General features: G+C 51.9%; 2 protein-coding genes across 4 annotated transcripts; both read left to right on the top strand.

The window, feature by feature from the left end:
* Window positions 1–10,075: 10,075 nt before the first annotated feature.
* LOC146427002 (polymeric immunoglobulin receptor-like) lies at window positions 10,076–16,582 on the top strand. Of its 2 annotated transcripts, XR_014856584.1 has the most exons (9): window positions 10,076–10,407; window positions 11,830–12,162; window positions 12,363–12,668; window positions 13,390–13,719; window positions 14,517–14,592; window positions 15,372–15,487; window positions 15,601–15,650; window positions 15,848–15,994; window positions 16,108–16,196. XR_014856584.1 is itself a non-coding variant. In XM_085082929.1 (8 exons), the coding sequence occupies exons 1-8, from the start codon at window positions 10,179–10,181 to the stop codon at window positions 16,306–16,308; spliced, it is 1,641 nt and encodes a 546-aa protein (XP_084939055.1). In that variant the 5' UTR covers window positions 10,087–10,178; the 3' UTR covers window positions 16,309–16,582. The 2 variants fall into 2 exon arrangements, 1 of the variants encoding a protein (XP_084939055.1); XM_085082929.1 differs by lacking the exon at window positions 15,848–15,994 and having other exon boundaries at window positions 10,087–10,407; window positions 16,108–16,582.
* A 1,938-nt stretch (window positions 16,583–18,520) lies between these two features.
* On the top strand, window positions 18,521–23,344 carry LOC146427001 (triggering receptor expressed on myeloid cells 2-like). Of its 2 annotated transcripts, none has more exons than XM_085082965.1 (4): window positions 18,521–18,647; window positions 20,749–21,090; window positions 22,395–22,452; window positions 22,582–23,344. In XM_085082965.1, exons 1-4 carry the CDS (start codon window positions 18,608–18,610, stop codon window positions 22,793–22,795), a joined length of 654 nt encoding a protein of 217 aa, XP_084939091.1. In that variant the 5' UTR covers window positions 18,521–18,607; the 3' UTR covers window positions 22,796–23,344. The 2 variants fall into 2 exon arrangements, with proteins under 2 accessions (XP_084939091.1, XP_084939090.1); XM_085082964.1 differs by having other exon boundaries at window positions 18,593–18,647; window positions 22,398–22,452.
* Window positions 23,345–24,419: the final 1,075 nt, after the last annotated feature.

The following is a 24,419-nucleotide window of genomic DNA, read 5'->3' as shown; positions in this document are numbered from 1 at the left end:
CAGGATTTTATGGCCACAACATCACCCAGCCCTGCACAGTGAGTTTTTAAAGGACAGGGTGGCAAAATCTGAATTTTTGGGCCCTGAATGACATAATCACCCCATTAAAGCCACCAGTCGCTCCCAGTAAACCACTGGGCAGGTTGGAGGATCCTCACTGGGATCAGATTATCCATGGATTTCAACTATTTGATATTTTTCCCAATCCCCATTCAGCCAGGGATTTTAAAATGTTCTCCATTCCTGCTGTTCCCTAATCCCAAATTCCAAATTTTGCCTGGGAGTGACTGTTGTGCCAACTGGTACTGGCTGAGCTCCTCGAAGAGGCTTTTCCTTGGATTTGGGATTGGATTTTCCTTCCATTTTGGTGACACTTTGATTGCTCTCAAGCACTCATCCCCTTTTCTTCCAACCCCCACTGACACTGCAGTGCAGGGATTTTAATTGTGGGGATTAAAAAAAATAAACCTTTGCAGTTATTTGGGGTTTTGTTTTCGTTTTTGTCGGGAAGGAAAGACAGGGGGAGGAAAAAAAAAAAGGAAAAATAGAAAATGGAAAGTTGAAAATGATTGGGTTTCGGGGGGAAATATATTTTTGGTATTGAAATAAGGAATAGGGTTAGGGAATAGCAAAATAGCAAAGCCAGGGAAAAAAACCTGTGCTGAGCTCTGAAACTTTCCCTTCCTTTAATTATCCAGGTGACATTTCAGACACTTAGTCTGATTTTTTAATTTTTTTTTTTGCATCTGCATATTGAAAACACCCTTTTAAAAAAAAGAAACACTTTCAAAAAATCAACCATTACCCAACATTTATTTAGCGCCAAGTAAATCTTATAAAAATTCAATTGCAAAGTAGTTAAGGTATTCGAATTATTTTTTTTTCCCCCCTTTTTTTTTTTAAAAAAAAAAAAAAAAAAAAAGGAAGAAGAAGAATCCCAAGAAAGAGAAGTATTTGATGGCTAATAATCTCATTTCAATATAATAGGACCTTTCTTTTGCAAAGAGCAAGACAGGTTAAAAGATATAATTATGACTTTGCAAACTCTCCCAAGTGCTACGAGATCATCTGACAGTTCTGATCCCGGGCTCAGCTCTCCGAGGGGAAAAGTCTTTGTCTAGTTAGAGAGTTAAAGAGACAGGATCCCTATTCCACCCTCTGCCTACATTGCAATTTAACTGTCAGAAAAATCCAAGCTGCAAAATTGTCTTATTCCAACACAGCGCGAGGGGGAAAGAGAGAGAGAGAGAGAGAGAGGTTGGAGACTGACCTGTCAAATGCACCCTCTTTAAAAATGTATAATATATTTTAAAGTTTTTTTTTTCTTTTTTTTTTTTTTTTCCTGAGGTACTTAAAGGTTAAAGATGTGCCAAAGGAGGAGGATGGGTTTTTTGGTTTTTTTTTTTTCCCTTCTTCTTCTTCTCCCCTCTTCTCTCTCTCGCTAAAGCTTTTTAAAACAATTAAAACCAAAAAAAAAAAAAAGGAGAGAGAGAGAGAGAAAGAAAAAAAAAATTCGAAATTAGGGATCATCAGTGTAAAAAAATCCCCTGAAGATCAAAAGGAACACATTAGAATCCCATTAATTCTGATTTTTTTTTTAAAAAAAAAGGGAATAAATCCCCCTTTTTTTCAATGGGAAGAGAAACTTGGAGGACATTTAAATGGTGTTTTCATTGTCAGGATGTGCAGGAAGGTGGAGCAGAGTGTCAGAGGGAGACAGAACCCCCAGAGCCACGGGTGACACTCCAGGATATTCCTGGGCTCTCCAAATCCTGCCTTTTTCCACGTCTCAAAACACCGAAAGGAGGAGAGGAAAAATATTTTTTCCCCCAAGTAACCAAACAAAAGGAGCCATTTCTCCGGGGGGGTTTCCAAGGAGCCACAAACAAACAATCCCCAGGCATTTTTTGACCAAATATAGATGGTGAGCAGGCAGCTGGACATGGCCAGAGGTTCCTCCGGGGTGCCACCAGCAGGACATGTGGCTGTGTCCCCAGACAGCCCCTGGGACACCATGGGGACACTGGGAGCAAAGCCTGGGAGGAGCTGCAGGAATGCCAGGCTGGGATCTGTCAGGACACAGTTGGGTGTTTATGGGATCACAGCATGGCTTGGAGGATCTTAAAAATCATTTTATGTCACCAGCCCAGGGTGCTACAAACTTCCAGGGACAGCCACAGCTTTTAGGACAATCTGTGCAGGGCCTGACTGTAAAAAAATCCCCATTTTTCATCCTCCTGCCAGTCAGGAGCGAGATCCTCACACATCCTGACTCAATTCCCTGGAGATGATGTTTTCCCACCTGGCAGAAGCCAAGTGGGATCATCCTCAGGTCCCTTAGCCACCTCCATCCTGCCCCAGCAAACAGGGAATGGGAGCAACTGGGAGTGTTTGTACTCTCCGAGGAGCCAGGGGGGATTTCCTCCCTCCTAAACTGGGATCTGCTCCTTCCCTGCACAGCCAGAGCAGTGGGGGACAGATTTGGGACGTTGGGACAAAAGCCTTGTGGCTTTGAATAAATAACATCCTCCCCTGTCCCTCTTGGCGTTGGAGATCTTTGCCATAAATGAAGATCTTTGCCATAAATGAAGATCTTTGCCATAAATGAATCCTCTCCCAGACACTTGGATCCCAAAGCCAGCAGGAAAAATGGGAATCTCCTCCAGGCTCTCAGCTGGAGACCTGTCTGAAGGTCACAAGCTAAAATCTGTTCAGGACTGAGAGCTAAATTGGGGATTTTTCCCAAATTAGTGAAGATCAAACAGTCCCAGTCCAAGAGCACCTGCAGATTTGGATCACCTGCACAGCTGGGCTGATGTTTCAGGCTTTAAAGTGCTGGGAAACATCCCCAGATTTATACAAAAATCTCCTGGGATTTATACAAACACCAGGGCCGTGGGCACAGCCAGGAAATCTACTCTGGATGGTATCAGCACCATCCAAGAGAACCTGGAACCAGCCAGAGAATTAACAGGAAAATCAAACCAGCCCTGTGCCAAATTCCTGCCTTTCCAGCCCTCTTCATCCTGTCCTTTCCAGGGAAATCCAGGAGCTTTGCAGCAGCACTGAGTGTCAGACATGGGAGTTGGGAACAGCAAAAGTTGGGTGGTTATCCTCAAGATTTCTGAGATATCAAACTCTGGGCAGCTGGGGGTGATCAAATTGAAAAGAAAACGGATGAGGAGCTCCTTAAAGCATCCTGGTGAGTGGATTTGTCCCTCCTGTCACCCTGGGAAGTGTCAGCACAGCCCTGAAGCCCGGGGTGACCAGGCTTTTGGGATTACTCACGAGAAAGGAAAGCCAAACTGGACTGCTGCCCCAGGACTGCTGCCAGACTGCTGCTCTGAAAGGAATGATAAGTTTTTGGGATGCTGCTTCTGTGACTGTGCAGAATCAGGGCGAGGCTGGGCTAAGAGCTCCTCATTCAATGGCTCTGATCCCGTTTCCCTTCCATCCCAAAGGGATTATTCCTTGAGGAGCACCCAGAGCCCAGCAGGAGACCCAGCTGTGCTCCTGATGGATCATCCCAAGGGAAAAGGAAGTGTTCCTTCCACGGATGTCTTCCTAGGAAAGCCTTTCCCATCCTTTCCACCTGAATTCTCCTCAGTTTGCCTCTGCCTTTCCAGGGATGAGGTCCTGATTGGGGATTTCATGGTGTAACCAGCAGCAGGATCTGAGTCTCCTTGGAAAAATCCATGAATTCCTCATGCCATTCCCGGGATTCTGCCCACAGGTGAACCCAAACTCGTCTGCTTTGCACAAATTCCTATTAACCCAACCCATTCTCCAGCTCATCTTGCCTGGTTTGGGAGGATTTGGAAGGATTTGTCCCTGGCTGTGACAGCACCACGAAAGGGAATTCCAGCAGTGAAAATCGTGGATCTCTGAGGAGACAGGGACAGTGGGAAGTGAGACACTGAGTGTCACCTGGTGAGAGAGCAGCGTGTGACAAAGGGGACACAGCCATGCCAGGAACACCCATCCAAAGGCACACAGCAGGAGAAATCCCAGGAAATCACAGCTAAATCCCTCCATCTGTGGATTTATCTCATTAAAATCATGGAATGGTTGATCCAAACCATGGGCAGCACCAGCAGCTCTTCCAGGCTTTCCTCAGGAGGGGAATTTTGAGGCTGGTGGTGGCAGTGCCACCCTGTCCTCGGTGTCCCCAGCAGTGGAGACAACTGGAGCAGAGCTGCCCCCAGGCTGGGCCGGGCTCAGTGCTGTCCCTGTCCCCAGCCAGTCCCCCCTCGGCACACAGCTCTGCTCTGCTTTGATTGATTTTCTAATTGCTCCTTTAATTGAACAGTTACAGCAACACTATCAGGAAAAGGTTTCGGGGCTGGCAAGGGAGGTGGGAGGGGGTGGAAGGGGAATTGGGAAAGAGCAAAATGGGTTTTTCCCTGTTTCTCAAGATGGAAACCCAGGGAAGAGGCAGGGGATGAGGAGGAGGAGGAGGAGAGCTGAAAACAATGAATTACAGGAGGAGAAGAAGACGAATGGGAAGTGGGTTGAAAAGTGTGGCAGGGCCAGAGGGTGCTGGGGACTGCTCAGCCTCCAGCTGACATCCTGCAGCCTGGGTGAGCTGGGATGGGGAAAACGGGGAAAAACCAAGGAGGAAAGCTGGGAAGGGGAAAACGAGCAGGACAAGGTGGGAAAAGCTGGCTGTGTGGCTGAAAAAAGGTGCAGGAGGAACGTGGGGAGGCAGGGAAAGAGATCTGAGTCAGAGGAGCTGCAGGGAGCAGGGTGGGGATGCAGGGCAGGTGAGGAATGGCTGTGCTTCAGAGGGACTTGGGACAAGGGGAAAGGACAGTGGGACAAGGGAAAGGACAATGGGACAAGGAGAAAAGACAATGGGCTAAGGGGACAGAGGGCAGCGTTGGATGGGATATTGGGAAGGATTTGTTCCCTGAGAGGGTGGGGACAGGGTGAGGTGGAATTCCCAGAGAGGCTGTGGCTTCCCCTGGATCCCTGGAAGTGTCTAAAGCCAGGTTGGACAGAGCTTGGAGTGACCTGGGATGGTGAGAAGTGTCCCTGCCGATGGCAGGGGTGGCACTGGATGGGATTTACGGTCCCTCCATCCCATCCCATCCCATCCCATCCCATCCCATCCCATCCCATCCCATCCCATCCCATCCCATCCCATCCCATCCCACCCCATAATTCCACAATTCCCTGTGTGAACCCACCCCATGCCCAGCTGCAGGGTGGGCACAGCCAACCCCAAACATCACGGTGAGCCCCTGGCGGTGTGTGTGAGGCAGGAGCAGGCTGGGAGCGTGTCAGGAAAAGGACAGGAGAATCCAGACAGGGTCAGGGGGGAAGGTGCACGGCGAGGCCACGGTGCAGCTCCGCAGCGAGGCAGCTCAGGTTTCAGGAGCGCCTGGAGCCGCGGCTGGAGGGGGACAGGAGGTGGGCTCTGCTGCCTGCATTCCCTGGCAGGTTTCAAGAATATCCTTCCATGCAGGAATTTGTTTATTATTCTTAACTGAGCGGCTCAGACAGGCAAGCCGGCAGCACTGCATCCACGCTGGCTTCCCGGGCAGGCAGGGAAGGGAGGGACAGGAAGGCAGATTTCCAGACGGGGGGCAAAGGGGTTTGTGCCCCGCTGGGCGAGGGAAGGGGGCAAACTGCTTTGCCAAGGATTGTGGGAAAGTGTGGGAGAGACTTGGATTTGGGATGTCAGGGGGGCTGGTGGGTGAGCTGAGTGCCTGAATGGGGTCAGTTTGGGTTTTTCTGTCCCAAAACCCAGCAGCACCTTTGGGGTGGCTGCTGCTCTGACACTTCAGCCCTCCAGAATTTTGCCTGAAATTCCTCAGACCCTGGGGAAGTGTTTGCTAAGGAGGAGGAAGTGAGCTCTCTCCTGTTAAAATCCACTTGTTCCATGAGGGGTCAGAAGGCACCAGGACATTCGTGCTCACAGAAATTCCCTCACCTGGCAGGTGTGGCAGAGCCAGGGCACATCTCCCAGCTCTGACTCTGCCTTTTCTGCACCATCTGGAATATTTTCAGCTGCTGCAGCAATGGCCAAAAACCCAGCAACCCAGGGCAGGCTGGAAATTCCTCCCTGTGAGGGTGGGGAGGAGCTGGGATGGAATTCCCAGAGAAGCTGTGCTGCCCCTGGATCCCTGGCAGTGTCCAAAGCCAGGCTGGAGCACCCTGGGGTGGTGAAAGGTGTCCTTGCCCGTGAGAGGGAGTGGAGCTGCAAAAGCTGTGTTTTTCAGCCCAAATCTGAGTTTGGTGTGCAGAGAAGTGCTGCAGACAGCAGGACACCCACCTCGGTGTGACAGCCAGGGAAGGACAGCCCTGCCTTCCCCCGGCGCCCCGAGTGCTCACCCTGCTGGAAATGAGGTCGAGGAAGGGCGATGAGGATAAATCAAGGAGGGAAGTGCAGCGGGGAGGCTGAGGATTCCGGGGAGATTCAGCGCTGGGAGGAAGGGCTGATGAGATGGGAATGCCCCACGTAGGGGAAGGAAAATCCCAAAAGCAGGGGAACGGTGGCAGGCAGAGCAGGAGGCAGGAAAGGTCCTCCTCCTGGCCATAACCACGGCAGGGTGTTAACTCCCGGGATTATCCTGCCCCGGAGGCTCCACACTCTGCGGCTGACAGGAAAGCTGGCTGGTGCAGAATTCCTCCCTCCTGGTAGCAATTTGTTCCCCGTGGCAGGCATTCCTGGGAGCAGGGAGAGGGAAGGGATCCCACCTGGCCGCCCCAGCGGGGAGCAGAGAGCCAGCCTGTCAGCACCTCCTGCCCCCCTGCCTGCCTTTCACCACCTCCCCTTCCATCCCCTCCCTTCTGCCCCCTCCTCGCTCCCATTCTCCACTTTCCCCCTTCTCCCATCCCCTGATTTTCCTGCTGCTGTGTCTCTCCCATCTCCAGGCCTCCCAAACTCCTCTCACCTGTGCCCCACCAGCCCTTTCTCCCAGGGTTTGGTCTGAGCCTCCCAAAGCCTCTCAGTGGTCAGTCCTCCCCCAGCCCTCTCTGGACAGAGCCTCCCTCTCTCCCTGCTCCCTTCCCCCTCCTCTTTCTCTCCCTCCCATAATATTTTCCATATGAAGAAGCCTTGCTGAAGCCTCACACTGCCCTCTTGGCGAGTCTTAGGCGGGTTAGAGGAGACCCTGGGAGCCTTTAATCCTCTCTCTCTCGCTCGCTTTCATCCTCAGCCACAGCTGGACGCCCCATTGATGTGGAACAGACCAAACACCAGGCCCCTCGCTAAGCTGCTGCTGTGGGGCCTCTTCTCCTCCAGAGCTCAGCCCACAGCCCCTGTCCAGCCAGGAGGGAGAGTCCAGCAGCCCCTCCACCCAGCCTGGGGGTCTCAGCCCTCCCTGCCTCCCCCAGCCCGGCTGCTGCTCATTCCCTGAGCCGTTTTTACTGCTTTATTCTAAGAGAGTCCCTCCTGCTTCTGCCTCATCCCAGAATTCCCCTTTTTTGGGGTTGTTTAGGATGGATTCCCCACAGCCCTGGGGTGAGGGTGAGGAGCTGCTCTGGTTGTGGTGAGGATGCAGCTCGTGGTCCCAGGGAAGGCCTGGGAGCTGTCAGGTGTTCAGCCTGCAGCCAGCTCAGAATTTTGGGGGAAAGCAGCTCTTAAATCCACTGCAGGTGAGGCAAGGATATCATGGAATGGTTTGGGTTGGAAGGGACCTGAAGGGTCACCCAGTGCCACCCCTGCCATGGCAGGGACACCTTCCACTGTCCCAGGTCACTCCAAGCCCTGTCCAGCCTGGCCTGGGACACTTCCAGGGATCCAGGGACATCCACAGCTTCTCTGGTGTCTCAGAGACATCCATCCATCTATCTCCTCTCCAAACTCTGCAGTGTGGCTCGGACAGGCTCAGGAGGGCAAACCGCCGTGTTTGGGGACTGTCTGCAGCCAGCAGGTGACAGGGACATCCCCCAGCGGAGCAGCAGTTCTTCCCCAGGTGAAACACGGGAGTGTCGCACAGCCCCGTGAGTGTCACACCGAACGAGAAGCTGCGGCTGCCCCTGGAGCCCTGGAGGTGTCCCCTGGAGCCAGCCGGGCTGGTGGCGGTGTCCCTGTAGGGCAGGGGTGGCACCTGGCTCTTGTCACTGTCCATCCCGGGCCGGGGGGACCCGCGGGTGTCACCGGAGCTCATTCCTGAGCCTCCCTCGCCCTCTGGCGGCCTCGCTCCGCTTCTGCAGCCCCAAAACCCCCCAAATTTCCCGATATTTGCAGAAAAATCTAACCCAGAGAGGCTTCTGTGGGTGTGACAGCGACCAGAGTCAACCAGCTGCAATCGATCAACTGCAGCTCCAGGGTTGCCTTGGAAGGGGATGGATCCATCCTTAAGCTCCAAAGGAGCTTCGGGGAATCCAAGGAGACAGTCAGGGAAGAGGTGGATGGAAAAGGGAGTTCAGAGAAGGAAAGGAAAAAAGATCCAAGCTTCCAGGAACACGGTTGAGGAGGGAAAATGAAAATCTTTGGGATGCAACCATCTGGTGTTGGTGTGGAGTGGAAACACCGAGGGGAGGAGTGGAGGTGCAGCAGGAGGATGGGAATGATCTGCTCTCCGAGGTCACAGGGATACAGAGGAAGCAAGGCATGAAGGGCAGGGAGGAGAGCTCAGACAGGGCTGGTGCAGCTCTGGAACAGGAGAACATTGCAGCCTCAACTGCTTGAAGAGCTCTTTAGGAATGACAGGGACAGAGCTGATTTGCTTGTGTCCCTGGGCTGGATGAAGTGACCTCCCGAGACAACATTCATCTTCCTTTCTGCGATTCTATCATCAAAATCACATTGATCCTCTGTCAGAGATGCAGAAAAAGGACCAACTTCATGACATTCCTGCTGCTCCAAGATGTCAGGCCCTGGACAGGCATCACTTCCCAAGCTGTCCTGCCCCAAAAAACCTCTCCCATCAGACAGAACCTCCCATGGATGCAGCAAACACCGTGGGAAGGGCTGAGGAGCAGCTCTGGGCTCAGTTCGGAGGCAACCAGTTGCAGGAACTGAACTAATTGCAGCCCCCTGGGGTTTGTTTGCAGGAGCTCAAGCCTGTTTCCCCTTCTCGTTACTGAGCATCAAGTGCCTGATGAGAGAGGGATTTGGGGACGAGACAATGCCCAGATATCGAGCACAGAATGATTAGCCAGAATGTATTGTTAATAAGCTGCTTATTGCTGGAACTGGAGATGATTTGCAGCCGGGGTGTCAGCGGAGTGTCTGTGTGCTGCTCTGCTGGAGCGGGGCGGCTGGTGGCCCTGGGGACACCGTGCTGGCACTGAGCTCACTGCTCTGCTCTCGCTGCCTTCAAGGGCACGGAAGGACACAGGGAGGGGCTCAGGCAAGTCCTGCTGGTGAGGGATGTGATTCCAGTGTGGGGAGCATGGGGAATGTCTGGGAGCAGAGGGAAGGACAGACCTTCTCCAGCATCCTCACAACACCCTGAGGGAGAAAGGCCAGGGAAGCTTGGCCTGAAGGGAAATCAGAGCTGACACTGCTCCTGCTTCCCAAAGCAGCTCTTTGGGACAGAACCAGGTGTGGGAGGTCAGCAGGGAATCCCCCCAGAGTTGGGACAGCTGTCACCAAAGGGGACAGTGGTGGTGGCTGGGATGAACATGAGTGACCTGGAGGGTTCCACAGGTGGCTCTGCTTGCTTGGAGGAGAACAGGCTTTGTGTGGATTTCCAGGAGGCAGAGATCCTCAGGGAGGCTGAGGGAAGGGAAGGGAAGGGAAGGGAAGGGAAGGGAAGGGAAGGGAAGGGAAGGGAAGGGAAGGGAAGGGAAGGGAAGGGAAGGGAAGGGAAGGGAAGGAAAGGAAAGGAAAGGAAAGGAAAGGAAAGGAAAGGAAAGAAGGAAAGGAAAGGAAAGGAAAGGAAAGGAAAGGAAAGGAAAGGAAAGGAAAGGAAAGGAAAGGAAAGGAAAGGAAAGGAAAGGAAAGGAAAGGAAAGGAAAGGAAAAGCTACAGGAGCCATTCTCCATTCCCTCCATTAGCCCTGGTGGAGCCCAGGCCTGCAAAGCATGTGCAGAAACAGGGGTGTTTATGTGACACCGAAAAATGGAATATTTCTCTCCTACCAGCCAGGGAGGAAGAGGGGCCAGGTGGGTCAACCTCACCACAGGCAGGGTGACAAAACAAGTGCCACCAGGCAGGCGAGAGCAGCAACGGGCTCTGGCAGCAGGACAGGCTGTGCTCTGTGCTCAGCCACTTCCCCAAAATGCCCGGAGATTATCTTCATATCAATGTTGTAACAAAACACGGGGGGTGTTTCCGCTTGAGGCAAGAGCTCACCACTTCCCCCAGCTGTGTCACCGCGAGGCAGGAGGGGCACAGGGCACCCACACTGGCACAGGACAGCTGGGCAGCCCTCAGAAATGCCCTTTGCCTGGGGCTGAGGATGGCCATGGAGTTCAGAGCTCTTTTCCTGCTGCCACTCTGCTTCCCAGGTAAGAGAAGGGTTCTGTTCCCAGGGATTGGGACATCCTTCCCTGCTTCCTGCTGCCTGGGGAGCTCCTCTGACACCATCTGGGTTCTGATCTGGGTAGCTGCTGCAGGGTGGGAGGGAAGGAGCAGCCCCAGTTCCCACCACCCAGCCCTGGATGATCCACACTGGGAGCACAGAGCCTCCCCCAGTCAGCCTCCCCATCCTGCTGGCCCTGCTTGGCTCCTCTGCTGGCAGTCCTGGCTCAGCACAGTGACAGTGCCCAGGGGCACCAGCTGCCCCTCTGCCCACCCTGCAGGGCATAGAGCTCCCAGCATCTGCTGGGGAATCCACCTGTCCCCAGCACAGCCTCCCAGCCAGGAGCTGCTGGCATCTCCGGGGATGTGGCACGGAGGAGCTGCAGGGCACACCCTGCCCTGCCCCTTCCCTCTGCCCCATCCTGCACACCCTGCCCTGCCCCTTCCCTCTGCCCCATCCTGCACACCCTGCCCCAGCCCCTTCCCTCTGCCCCATCCTGCACACCCTGCCCCAGCCCCTTCCCTCTGCCCCATCCTGCACACCCTGCCCCAGCCCCTTCCCTCTGCCCCATCCCACCATCCCAAAAACCCCCTGGCCCCCAGGGCAGTGTGTGGGCAGGGGGTGATCCCATTGGCCTGCAGGGAGGAGCAGGGATGGGAGGCTGGTTTGCTGGGACAGCTCCAGACACTGATGGCTTGAAGGTCCAACACCTTGAGAATCACATTTCCAAGCAGGTGAAGGGATTTTGAGGTTTGGGGTTCTTCCAGCTGTAAGTATCCATGGGGAAAGTCAGAGGCAGTGTTCCTGTGTCCTTCATGAGGCTGCAAGCAGCCCTGAACCTTCACAGAAACAGCCATTGGCATTGGAAGGGGCTGCTCAGGATGGAGTCACCATCCCAGGAGGTGTTTGAGAAAAGACTGTGTGGCACTTGCTGGTCTGGGTCTGGGTGACAGGGTGGTGTGAGGACACAGGTTGGACTTGTTGATCTCAAAGATCTTTTCCAGCCTTGCTAATTCTGCGATTCTGTGATCTGTGATTGTGTGATTCTGCGATTCTGTGATTCTGCATTTCTGTGATTCTGTATTTCTGTGATTCTGTGATTCTTCATTTCTGTGATTCTTCATTTCTGTGATTCTGAGATTCTGAGATTCTGAAATTCTGTGATTCTGTGATCTGCGATTCTGAGATTCTGCGATTCTGAGATTCTGTGATTCTGAGATTCTGAGATTCTGTGATTCTTCATTTCTGTGATTCTGAGATTCTGCATTTCTGTGATTCTGTGATTCTGTGATCTGTGATTCTGAGATTCTGAGATTCTGTGATTCTGTGATTCCGCATTTCTGTGATTGTGTGATTCTGTGATTCTGTGATCATCTCCCCTCTTCCTCACCCCATCTGATACTTCCAGGTCTCCAAGGCCAAGCCCCTGAAGCCAGGAGGCGACGGGAAGGGGACACTCTGTACATCCAGTGTCCTTACGCAGCACAGACTAAAGACCACAGTACAAAATCCTGGTGCCTCTGGATAGATCAAAGATGTCAAGATTTACTGTGGACAAGATCTGGACAAAAGCAACAATCTGGGGATGGGAGAATTACGATAGAGGATGACACCTCTAGTAGGACAGTGTCCATCACCATGACTGACCTCAAGGCAGAGCAGTCAGGCACATACCGGTGTGTTTTCTATTCCAGTGGATATGAGTATGGGCTAAGGACCATCTCGCTGAATGTTTTCAGGGGTGAGTACCTGTAACCCCACACAAAGCCAGGCCTTGTCAGAAAACATCATTCCTTCCCCTGCTCTGCCTCTTCCCCACAGCTGAGCAGCTCCCCTGATCCCCCCAGTGAGTGAAGGAGCCCCACAGACCTGGCTGGTCCTGCTGGCTCCTGGTCAGTGCCCAGCACTGACCTGGCATTGCCCACCTTTGGTGTTCCACAGAGCTGCTCCAGTGGGAGTTGGACACTGTGTCAGTGCAGTGCCCACGCAGCCCCCAGGGCCCCAGCATGACCTGGTGCCGAAGGCAAGGGCTGACTCAGTGCACAGACCCGCTGGAGACACAGAACCCTCAGTGGAGAAAGGAGAATAAATCCCCACCAGACAGAGAGTGGATCGAGTACAACAACCAGCAAGGGGTTCTCACTGTCACCATGAAGAAGCTGCAGGTGGGGGACGCTGGTGTGTACTGGTGTGCACTGGGCCGTGATCGCACCCGGATCAGGGAGGTCGTGCTCTCTGTGTTCAAGAGTGAGTACCTGCCATGTTCTCAGTGTGCAACAGTGAGTAGCTACTACACTGAGTGTCCAGGAGTGAGTACTTGCTATGTTCTCAGTGTCCAACAGTGAGTAGCTACTACACCCCATGTCCAGGAGTGAGTATCTGCCATGTTCTCAGTGTCCAGCAGTGAGTAGCTACTACACTCTGTGTCCAAGAGTGAGTTCCCACTGCACTTTTTGTGTCCAGGAGTGAGTCCCTGCTGGCAGCCAGGTGTGGATGTGGGCAGTCCCAGCCCAGGTGACACCCATCTGTCCCCCTGCCTGTCCCTCCAGCACTCACAGTGGCAATTTATCCACAAGACCTTTGAGCCACAGCTCAGGCCTGGCCCTTTCTGCTCTGTCTGCTCCCAGCAGACACCCCAGGGAGGCTCCTGTGAGTCCCAGATTTGGGGCTGCTCATCCCAAATGCTTCCCATAGGGCCAATCCAGTAGCTCCAGCACTGGTTCCCCCTCAGCCCCATGCCAGGCACTGCTGCTGCTCTGACCCCACAGCCACCAACCCTCCCTCACCCTATGGGCTGAGTGTCCATAGCACACAGACCCTGGGGGAACCAGAGGACAAGGACAGGACACCCAGATTTATGACATCTCTGCATGGGGAGTCTGGGATCCAGGGTGTTCCAGTGCTGGGGAGGAGGTGCTGCTGTGGGATCCCACTTTGGGATCTCAGCACACATCCTGCTGTTTTCCAGGGACCCAGAGGCTCTCAGCCAAGGAATCAGGCAATGTGTCTGTCCAGTGTCAGTACAAGATTGCAGACTACAGGGATGTGAGCAAAGCCTGGTGCAGGAAGGAAGAGGGGAAGCCGTGCAATGTGCTGGTCACCACCAGCTCCGAGCCCCCTGGGGAACACAGGATGGCTCAGGAAGGCAGAGTCACCATCCAGGATGACCCCCAGGAGGGCGTTGTCACTGTCACCATGCAGCAGCTGCAGGCAGAGGACTCAGGGGTGTACTGGTGTGTGCTGCAGGAACAATCCGGCCTGTCCCGCATGGAGGAGATCACACTCAGTGTTTCCAGGGGTGGGTATGGATCTCTCAGGATCTGGAATGTTGTGCTTTCCACACTCATTTTCCTGCTCTCTCCCTCTGCACTGCCCAGCTGGTACCACCTCCCACCTTGCCTGTGTTTTCCTGGCCAGACCCTACAGCTTTGGACCTTCTCATGGCCACCACCCTATGGAATAGCGATGGGATGGGATGGGATAATGGGATGGGATAATGGGATGGGATAATGGGATGGGATGGGATGGGATGGGATGGGATAATGGGATGGGATAATGGGATGGGATAGAATGGGATAGGATAATGGGATGGGATGGGATGGGATGGCATGGCATGGCATGGCATGGCATGGGAACAGATCCACACCGGTACTGTGCTGCTCCTCCCTAACCTGGGAGCATCTTCAGCTGTCCTGAGAGAGGATTCTGTCACTCATCCTCTGACACCAGTTCCTTATAATGACTTTAAAACCCCTTTACAGTGGCTCATCCTTTGGCCTTCAAAGACCTTCCTGTTAGGTTGGCAAGAGAAGAACTCTAAACCCAGACTCTCCAGATCTGTGACTTCTGGTTTCTCTTCCAGATGATGTTTGAGCAGTAAGGGGTGGCACTGAGGCCCCTGGTCACGGCAGAGCAGCTCCAGGCTGCAGCCTGGCTCTCACAGGGATGCAGACAATGACAGGGGACATTGGGATGCTCTGGATGAAGTCATGGGATCAGGATCCTGGGCATGGGGACAGCAGTGACAGGGGTTTCCCTGGTGAATGCACAGCAGCCCCACGGTGACCATTCCCCTCCTCATGTCTGTGATTGCAGTGTCAACTCGAAGAGCTTTCCCAAACACTGGAAGTGGAAGTGAAGAAATTCTTTTGGGTGACAGCCCAGAATCCAGGTAAGGCCCAAAAAGAGTCTCTGAGCCTGAGCACACACAAATTACTGATGTTTTACACAATTAAAGCAGCTCTGGCTGCTCTGACTCCTGCCTGCAGAGGAATTGGCTATGAGAGGATCCTCACCAAAGGTGGTCTCTCCTCCTGCAGTCCCTGCTCTAACCCAAATTCCAGAGGAGGAGGCAGATTGATAAAATCATGGCACAGCTTTCTGCAGGTGCCTCTCTACTTCTTTATCCTCCTGTCCTTGGGCTCTGCTCCTCACAGCAACAGAACCCCCAAGGTTCTAAACCTCAACTTTGCACATTCCTGTTTGAGTATTTAACAATGGGACAGTCCTTGGCTGCTGTTTAACCCATTTACCTGTTAAAGGTAAAGGATTTTTTCCCATTTGGATATCTGCTGTCATCAATGTCACAGCAGCACCTGAGAGTACAGAGAGGCTGGAATTGTGCTCAGAGCTTCAAACAGAGCCTTGTTTCTTGAGAGAGCCAGGAGAAGAGTAGGAAAAGCTCAGAAAGCACAGCCAGGTACAAAAATCAAGAACCAGGAACCAGGGAAGACCCAAAGAGCCTCTTATTCCCTTCAGGATCAGCAGGATCCCAGCCTCAGAGATGGAGGATCCTGCAGGATCTGCAGGAGATCTTGCAGGAGAGCCAGACTCTCCTTCCAAGGGCACAGAACTGAGCACATAAATCCTGTCCCTGACCCTTTTATGGGCTCTGTTAGGTGCAGGGCTGTTAAACCACCCCACACTGCTAACTGCCTTCCTCTCCTGCAGCTGGAATGCCAACACTGTCATCACCCTGTTCGTGGTGCTGCTCACCCTGCTGCTGCTGGCTCTGGTCACCGCTGTCACTCTGGGGGTCAGGCACTACAGGCTCCTGGGGAGAACAGGTATGTGGGGCTGGGATTGTCCCAATCCCGCAGCTTCCCCAAATTTCCTGAGGCACAGGGCTTTCCGTGGATTTCTCGACATCTAAACGCTCTGATTTTGCCTCATTCCAAAGGGAACAGACAAGCAGAGGACAGCAGTGACAGAGCAGAGGGCACAGCCCAGGTAAGGAAAATTAATTATTTCCCATGTGGTACCAAATCCCTGCCCAAGAGTCTGGGAGGAGCTGTTGGGCCCAGCTGGTGAGGATCTTGGAGCTCAGTTTGGTTACAAACAGGAGGGAAATGGTATTTAATGTCAGCAGAGAAAGGAATATTCCTGGCTGGAGAGAGGGGGAGGTAATTAATGCAAGAAAACTCCAGTAGGAACAAACCCAGTGGAGCAAATCCTAGTAACCCTTGAGAAAGGATTCAAAGAGTAGCAAGCAGGGTCAGACCATGAGGTTGTCACCTGGATCCAGGAGAGGTGGTGAAGAAAAGAGGTTTTTTTCCCCTCTGTCATGACCAAAGGTAACTTTTGACATGATTTCTCCTTTCCTTCTGGGAAAATCTCATTCTCCTGGCAGCAGCTCTGGCCTGGCATTGACTCATGCTAACGAGGGTTTTTCCCTTTCTTTTCCCAGCCTGGCAGCACTGGCAGGAGGGAAAGTTCTGAGGCTGACAGCAAAGGCCCAGCATACATCAACCTGGATGTGCAATCCCCTCCCAGCCCTGAGGATCCTCTCTACTGCAATGTGGAACCAAGTCAGGCTCACAGGAACCCCCAGAGCGTGGAATATGCTGTCATTGCCTTCAACCAGTCCCCCAGGAATGACAGGGGATGAAGCACAGAATCCCAAACATCCCAGAAATGGGAGCAAAGAACTGGAAAACAGGGTGGGGATGAGGAGTAGAAGGTGCGTGGATGGACGCTGGGGAAGGGCTGAGTTTTGCTCAGTGTGGTGTTGGATTTCCAGCCCTCCCTCCTGTCAGGGCCAAGCAGAGGTTGTGCCACACTGGTGGCAGGTTTTCTTGGGTCAGACAGAGCTCTGGGGGAATTCCCAGCATCTCTTGTACATCTTTTTCAATTCCATTAAAGCGCAGAGTGTTGGAGAGGCAGGAGTGGAGGAGCCTTTTGAGAAAGAGCAGCGTTCATCTGGACGTGGCTGGGTGGGGAAATCCAGCTGTGCTCTGCTCCAAACTGGGTGGGGAAATCCAGCTGTGCTCTGCTCCAAATTGGGTGGGGAAATCCAGCTGTGCTCTGCTCCAAACTGGGTGGGGAAATCCAGCTGTGCTCTGCTCCAAACTGGGTGGGGAAATCCAGCTGTGCTCTGCTCCAAATTGGGTGGGGAAATCCAGCTGTGCTCTGCTCCAAACTGGGTGGGGAAATCCAGCTGTGCTCTGCTCCAAACTCTGCCCCAATCCCAAGGATCCAGCTGCTGGGGCCAAGCAAACTCATCCCAGTGCTGCAGGGATTGAATTTGAACCTTGCTGTGGCTGGGTTTGTTTTTCATGGAATGGGCTGGGGACGGGTGGTAGATTTTAAGAATAAGCAGAACCAACTCCTGCACTTCCCTGTCTCTGCTGGAAACCATCCAAATGACACATTTTATTTAGCAGTCATGTGGGCAGCAACATGAAATGAGTTTATGGGGTTCAACTCCATTTCTCCAGAAGCTCTGGGCCCTGATTTCCCTGCCCCAAACCCTGCTGGAGGTGACAGATCTAGACCACCCCTCATTCCCAGGCCAGGCACATCCAACAGGCTTTCCTTTCCAGGGCTGCAGCAGGGAGGCTGATGGAATTTTTTGAGATTTTTCAGAGATGACCTGACAGAAAGGAAAAGAAAATGGCTCTGGAAATGGTTCATTCAGCCCAACAGTCCCCGAATGATTTGCTCTTCGTGCAGTTACACTGGGTCCAGCTGTGGAAGAGTAATAGCAAAAAACAGTGGAGTGGAAGAGAAAAAATCTCCCATTTTCTGGGAGATTCTCAAAGAGAATCCAGATTTGTGCTCACTGGAACAAGAAGGAACAACAACTGCAATCAGTCAGCTCACAGTGACAGAGAATTTCTGGTCACTGTGAGGGATCATTTCCTTAACCACTAACTTCAGGAAAAGCACATTTAGGAATGGACAGGCCTGCAGGGTTAGCACCACACCAGTTAAGAACCCAGGGTCTGTTTGTACTTGCAAGGAAGATCTCCAAGTAAACAAATCACCTCAAAAATAAAAAATCAGCAGCCCAACCCAGCTTCCCTGTTTGCTGATGCTCTGAGGGGTCTGTGACTGCATTCCTGAGTTCCTCCAGAACTCAGAGACTGGAGAATTAGTGTCCCCAGCACAGATCTTGTGTCCTTCCTGTTTCTCCCAGAGCAGTTCCCCCTGCCCTGCTGTCTGTGCTTGGATGTCAGACAGGAATGCTCCAAAAGCTCTTCTTTCTCCTCAAAACCCAGCAGATGATGTCCTTGCCCTCCTTCACCCTCGGGATGCTGCCAGAGCTACCAGGAGAGCATCCCTTGCCCTTTGGGCTTTCTGGAGATTCCCTCCATGCAGAGCTCCTGTAAATCCTTTATTATGGTTTATCACCATCGTGCTTGGAGTGCCAGGACAAGGGGAATGGAGATAGGGCAGAGGGCAGGGATTTTGGGATATTAGGAAGGAATTCCTCCCTGTGAGGGTGGGGAGGAGCTGGGATGGAATTCCCAGAGGAGCTGTGGCTGTCCCTGGATCCCTGGAGGTGTCCAAGGCCAGGTTGGAGCAACCTGGGACAGTGGAAGGTGTCCCTGCCATGGCAAAGGTGGCACTGGATGATCTTTAAAATCCTTCCAACCCAAACCATTCCATGATTCCATGAAATCCTGCTCTGCTGGGAGCAGCCAGCCAGGCCTGTGGCTTCAGGCCACCACGTGGTGCTCCCTTCCCAGCCACAGCTCAGCCTGGGCAATGCTGATGCCTGAGTTTTCAGCCCACGAGAGCAATGCTGTCCCTGGAGAATTGCTCAACGTGCAGGATGAAAAGGATGCCAAGTTCCTGTGCTCCTTCCTTCCGGCACAGCCAGGAGGGGGAGAGGAGCTGCCCAGGGGCAGAGCCAGTGCTGCTCCTCTCCAGGCTCCTCTCCTGCTCCTGCTCTGCTCAGCTCCATGGAAAATCTCCTGCACCTCACCTTGGTCTTCTTGGCAGGTAAGAACCACCATGGTTTGGGGTTCAGGTAGAGGGGGAAGGATTGGGGCAAAGCTCAACCTCTACATGAAGGCTCCATCCTCAGGGTTTTCCCTTTTCCCTTTCTTTGCCAAAGGGCCAGTGGTGATCCCAGTGCTCCCAGATTTCCCCACAGGGATCCTTTTGAGTCACAACAGGAACCACCCATGAGAGAAGTCCTGTGTGCAACGCGAAATTGCAAAATCCTGGGTGTTTGCATTTGCAGGATTTGCATAGATGCAAATGAGCCCAGGCAGGGCTCCAGGGAAGGGAAACCAAACCCAGTGAAGGGCACAGCTCAGAAATCCTGGCTATTTCCATTGGCTATTTCCATTTGGGAAGGAATATCCCTCTGAAATGAGAACCAAGATGCTATTTTTCCCAGTGGCACCCAGGAAGGGAGGAGGAACCCCAACAGTTGGTGATCTGTCAGCAGGATTGACTGAAAGGAGAATGACACAACATTTTCCAGAGGGACATCATGGAATCATTTAGTGATTCTGTTTGGGATGTTTTCCAGTGCTGTGGGAATTCTGGGGGCTGGAGAGGCAGAGATTAAGGAAGGAAGGGGAAACAGGAGAAACAGCAGAAGAGGTTAAAGTGTTTTGGAGGGATTGAACAGGACTGGAGTGGATATTCCATGAGGTAAACCCTGACTGGAACAACCACGTGGAGCAACACATCAGGATAAAGACCTGGAGGTGTTGGATTTGTACAGAAAACACATTTTAGGTCTTCTTCTAGTCAAGCTGAAAGAACTTCAGATTTTTCAGTTTACAATTCACTTAGAATTGTTGAAATTATGGTAAGAATTGTTATTAAAAAGCTCAGACAGCACAAAGTCCTCACAAGGCTTTTTATTTTTAAGACAAGACACTATTTTTACATTTACTTCTGTTTTATCATTACTGATGGCCTCACAGAAGCATTTGCCTGCGACTTTTTTTCACTAGAAATAGAGATTTCCACAAATACCACACTGCACTTCTTTCTGGAAGTATTAATAGCTCAGAATGTCCCCTCTGCCTGTCACAAAGAGGAATGGAAATTAGAAATAAGGAACCAAGACAATAAAAAAAATTAAAAAAAAAAAGCCAAGCAGACAAAGACCAGTTGTCAACACGGTTAAAATTAGTAAGATATTAAAAGATGGGGTGGAGAAGAATGTTAAACTGGATTTGGAAGCAGGAGTGGGATTGAGAAAGGTGAGCAAGGCACTGGTTTGGAGATGTCACTGGGACAAATTCCAGAGTATCTGAGCCAAGGTCTGAGCACACTGCACTGGTCATGGGGGAAGTGGACAGGTGACACCCTGCAGGTGACAACCCTGAGGATGACAGCCCTATGGGTGACAGTTCTATAGGTGATGTCCCTGAGGATAACAGCCCTGCAGGTGACAACCCTGAGGATAACAGCCCTACAGGTGATAGCCCTAAGGTGACAGTTCTACAGGTGACACCCTATGGCTAACAGCCCCATGGGTGATGGTCCTACAGGTGACACCCTATGAGTGACAGCCCTACAAGTGACAGCCCCAGGGGTGACAGTCCCATGACTAACAGCCTTACAGGTGACACCCTACAGGTGACAGCGCTAAGGTGACAACCCTGAGGGTAACAGCCCTACAGGTGACAACCCTGAAGATAACAGCCCTACAGGTGACAGCTCTAAGGGTGACAGTTCTACAGGTGATACCCTATGAGTGACAGCCCCAGGGGTGACAGCCCCATGAGTAACAGCCCTACAGGTGACACCCTACAGGTGACAGCCCCATGGATGACACTTCTACAGGTGACACCCTATGAGTGATGGCTCTACATGTGACACCCCATGGGTGGCAGCCCCACAGTAACAACCCTACAGGTGATAGCCCCATGGATGACAGTCCCATGAGTGACAGCCTTACAGGTGACACCCTATGGCTGACAGCACCATGGGTCACAGCCCTGAGAGTGACAGCCCCACAGGCGACAGCCCCACAGGTGACAGCAGCCATCACTAGAGGATGACAATGACATTCAGCATCCGCTCAGCAGTGAGGAACAGCTCTTGTCTCACCCCCACTCCCCCCATGTCCCCACAGCCTCCTGCGCCGCCGAGAACGTCACCGTGGTGGCCGCCATGGAAGGGGACACCATTTCCGTCAACTGCTCCTACGACCCGCGGCAGTGGTGGCGCGAGAAGAGCTGGTGCAGGCAGCTGGAGGCCGGCCGGTGCCAGGCCGTGGTGAGTGCCCCTGCCCTGTGGGCACCTTTCCCCAGGAGCAGGAGGGGCAGCACCTCCATCAGGGACAACGCCCGCGCCGGGCTGCTGACCGTCACCATGCGGCACCTGCGGAAGGACGACGCGGGGCTCTACCAGTGCAGGACGGATTTCCTGGGGGACAGCAGGAGCCTCAGGAAGGTGCAGGTGGAGGTGATGGAAGGTATGGGGCTTGGAGTTTCATGGGATCCCACTGATGTCTTAGGATTTTTAGCTTTGCGTTCTTTAGCTTTACATTATTTAGCTTTACATTATTTAGCTTTGCATTCTTTAGCTTTACATTATTTAGCTTTACATTTTTTAGCTTTACATTTTCTGTGTATCTGTAGTTTTAGTGTGTGGCTCTGGGCTCCATATAAAGTGCTAAAATTTCTGTTCCCAGCGTCTTTAGACAAAATAATTCCTCGAAGTTGGGAATCCAAGGACACTTCGCTGCCTCAGTGTGGCTAGCACAGGTCTTTCCCATGAGAATTTTTTCCTGTGTTTTATAAGCAAAGATAAAGTTTGGATGTCATTAAAAACAGTGTCTCGAGGTTTGGACAGTTCAGGCCTGGCCAGTCAGGCCTAGGGGGAAGTTTCTGACTGACCAATCTGGGTGACCTCTGAAAAATCTATATAAGTTGGGATTAAATAATAAAAGCTCTCCTTTTTAAGCCACGCTGAGAATCCGGGTCTCTTTCTCTGCTAGTGACTCAACAGCAACAGTATGGGGCTCAGAGTTTCATGGGATCCTACTGATGTCTTAGGATTTTTAGCTTTGCATTCTTTAGCTTTACATTTTTAGCTTTACATTTTTTGTGTACCTGTAGTTTTAGTGTGTGGCTCTGGGCTCCATATAAAGTGCTAAAATTTCTGTTCCCAGCGTCTTTAGACAAAATAATTCCTCGAAGTTGGGAATCCAAGGACACTTCGCTGCCTCAGAGCCCCAAAATGTGGAAACAATAGTGAATTACGGGGAGCAAGCTTGGGGTGATTGACATCATCATCTGAAGGTGTAATTGGAGGGTTAAGGCTCAATATGTTAATGGACGGAAATTATAAAATGTGAAGAACTCATGAATCGTGGTCCATTTTGGGTGTAGCCTCTCAAATAGGCTCTGTCTGCCCTAAATGTACCTTGAAGGACTTCAATAAATTTATCTACTTTTCATTCTCCTAACTTTGTTTAGCCTCTGTTTCAGGTAAGCCCTGTTCAGGCATCACCACTGCAATTCCAGAGGTTCCTTCTGGAATTTCATGGGTTTGAATTTCACATATATCTGCCAAGGGCCCTCTTTGGTCAACATCTACTCTAGGGAGGTTCTGTGTCTCACTGTTTTATTCCTGATTCACAGCAAAGTGACCTCACTGCTGTAGGTTATCTGATACATCATCCCCTTACTGCTGCCCAGATTGTATCCCATTTTACCTGCCCAGCTGAACATCACCCACAAACACCTGCAGACTAAACTGTTGTGTTTCCATCAGCAGCCGACCTGGAGACCCACATGCCAGAGGAGCCCAGAGCTGTGCAGAGCATCCCCAGGTGAGCCCAAAGCTCCTCGTGCTGAGATCTCTAATCCTCCTAGGGCTGAGGCAGTGTTTCTGTAAAAAAAAAAGAGTTTCTGGAAAGGTTAGACCATCCCCTTCATGGCTGCATTTCTGCTCCCCACAGGTCCCATTCCAAAGTGGATTTCACTGTTTTCTACATCCTCACTGGGTTCCTGGTGGCCAAGTTCCTGGTGGCTGTGCTGGTCTGTGGCGTTGCCCACAGCAGGAAGAGCAGGGAAAGAGAGCAGAAGTCAGGCCTGGGTGAGCAGCAGGTGCTCCCAGTCCCTGCTGAGCTTGGACAGGCTGGAATTGGCCTCTCCTGGGAGAGCTCTGCGTGAGCCCAGCCAGAGGGAATCCATGGAAAAGAAAAATCAGGCATTTGCCACCCGCCAGAGGAAAAGGATTGCTCCTAAACACAGGTCTGGAAGAAGCTGTCACTGTGGAGAGGGAATGTCACCAATGTCACCACCTTCTTCATCACCTCTTCCCCTTGGCACCACATCCCAAACATGACTCCCAGTCTGAACTGACACCCACCGAGTCCCTGTCACCTCAGGGCAGTGCCAGTGACAGATTCTGTCTTTCCAAGAGTCTCCCAAAAGCTGCTTTGGACAGTGGGGATGCTTGGATGAAGTCCCTGTGGAAAGGCATGAGGAACTGCAGGATTTCCCAGGAAGGGATGAGATCTCTTTGCTTCCTCCTTTCTGGAGGGATTTTGTGCACACAGATCTGTCTCTCTGCACTTCTCCCTTTATTTTCTCCGCCATGTGATGGTTGTTCATCCCTCCCCACAGAGGAGCTGCACTCAGCTCTCCCAGGCTCCAAACCCACCAGCACTCACTTCTCTTTTCCCTGCACAATGAAATAAATTCCAGCTATTCTCTGGCTGAGTGTGGTTTCCTGGAAATGAGCTGCAGGTCACAGCCATGGCCCAGAGGGACACCCTGGTGTGTTTGGAACATCCAGGAACACTCAGAGCCAGCAGGACAGGCTGGCACATCCAGAGCCAAGTCCTTGCAGGAACAGCAGCTCAGAGCCCAACCTCTCACTGCCCACAGAAGGAATCACTGAAATTTGCTTATTTTAATTAAACAAGATTCTGAGTTCTCATTTTTGGAGTAGTTCTGTGTTTTGCCCAGCAACTGAAATTTGTGGTGAGACATCTGGCAACCTTTGTCCTTCTAAAGCCTCTCCCTCCCACCACTGTGAGGTTCTCAGCCTGAAATCAGCAAATTTTGGGGGAAAAAAATCCATGTTTGCTGCTTTCTACTGGTACAGCCAGGTGACTGCTGTACGGCTGCATCCACAGGGAGGAATTTGCCATCTGCAATAAAGTATCTCAAAGGAAGTAAAAAAGAAAATAACCAGTAATTTGGTTGTTTAATTACCATCAAAACCAATGAACGCAATTGGGTAGGATTGTGTTAATCAGAACCAAATGGGTTTGGGACAATAATATTTCATAGAACTGTAATATTTCATAGAACTGTAATATTTCATAGAACTGTAATATTTCATAGAACTGTAATATTTTATAGACTCATGGGATGGTTTGGGTTGGAAGGGAGCTCAAGGATCATTCAGATCACCATGGGCAGGGACACCTTCCACTATCCCAGGCTGCTCCAAACCGTGTCCAGCCTGGCCTGGGACATTTCCAGGGATCCAGGGGCAGCCACAGCTTCTCTGGACACTCTGTGCCAGATGATGAAAACTGACAAACAAGACTTTTGCACAAAGTTTTCCGTTGTGCTCCAAGTGTTTATGGTCACAGCCACCTTCCACATGGGACAGCCTCGAGAAATCCTGGAGGAGGAGGTGAGATGGAGCAACATCATCTCTGAGGCACCAGGAGCACCCTGAGGTGGCTCTGTGTCCCACCACTGGATAATTTGATGGTAATAACATCCCTGGGAACTGATCCAGGCCAGGAAAAGTGGTAATGATCCGAATTTCCATCTC

Source organism: Lichenostomus cassidix, chromosome 26 (genome assembly GCF_008360975.1).
Source record: "Lichenostomus cassidix isolate B80296 chromosome 26, HeHo_3.0, whole genome shotgun sequence".
Classification (NCBI taxonomy): Eukaryota; Metazoa; Chordata; class Aves; order Passeriformes; family Meliphagidae; genus Lichenostomus; species Lichenostomus cassidix.
The sequence above is the reverse complement of the archived record's forward strand: the minus strand, read 5'-3'. Positions and strand labels throughout refer to the sequence as shown.

Bases quoted from the DNA above. Each gene is read 5' to 3' on its own strand.
- LOC146427002 (XM_085082929.1), top strand. From the start codon at position 10,179: ATGCCCGGAGATTATCTTCATATCAATGTTGTAACAAAACACGGGGGG. The intron at 12,163-12,362 runs GTGAGTACCTGT...GGTGTTCCACAG, and splicing joins CTCGCTGAATGTTTTCAGGG to AGCTGCTCCAGTGGGAGTTG. The intron at 15,651-16,107 runs GTAAGGAAAATT...TTCTTTTCCCAG, and splicing joins GAGCAGAGGGCACAGCCCAG to CCTGGCAGCACTGGCAGGAG.
- LOC146427001 (XM_085082965.1), top strand. From the start codon at position 18,608: ATGGAAAATCTCCTGCACCTCACCTTGGTCTTCTTGGCAG. The intron at 21,091-22,394 runs GTATGGGGCTTG...TGTTTCCATCAG, and splicing joins GCAGGTGGAGGTGATGGAAG to CAGCCGACCTGGAGACCCAC. The intron at 22,453-22,581 runs GTGAGCCCAAAG...TGCTCCCCACAG, and splicing joins GCTGTGCAGAGCATCCCCAG to GTCCCATTCCAAAGTGGATT.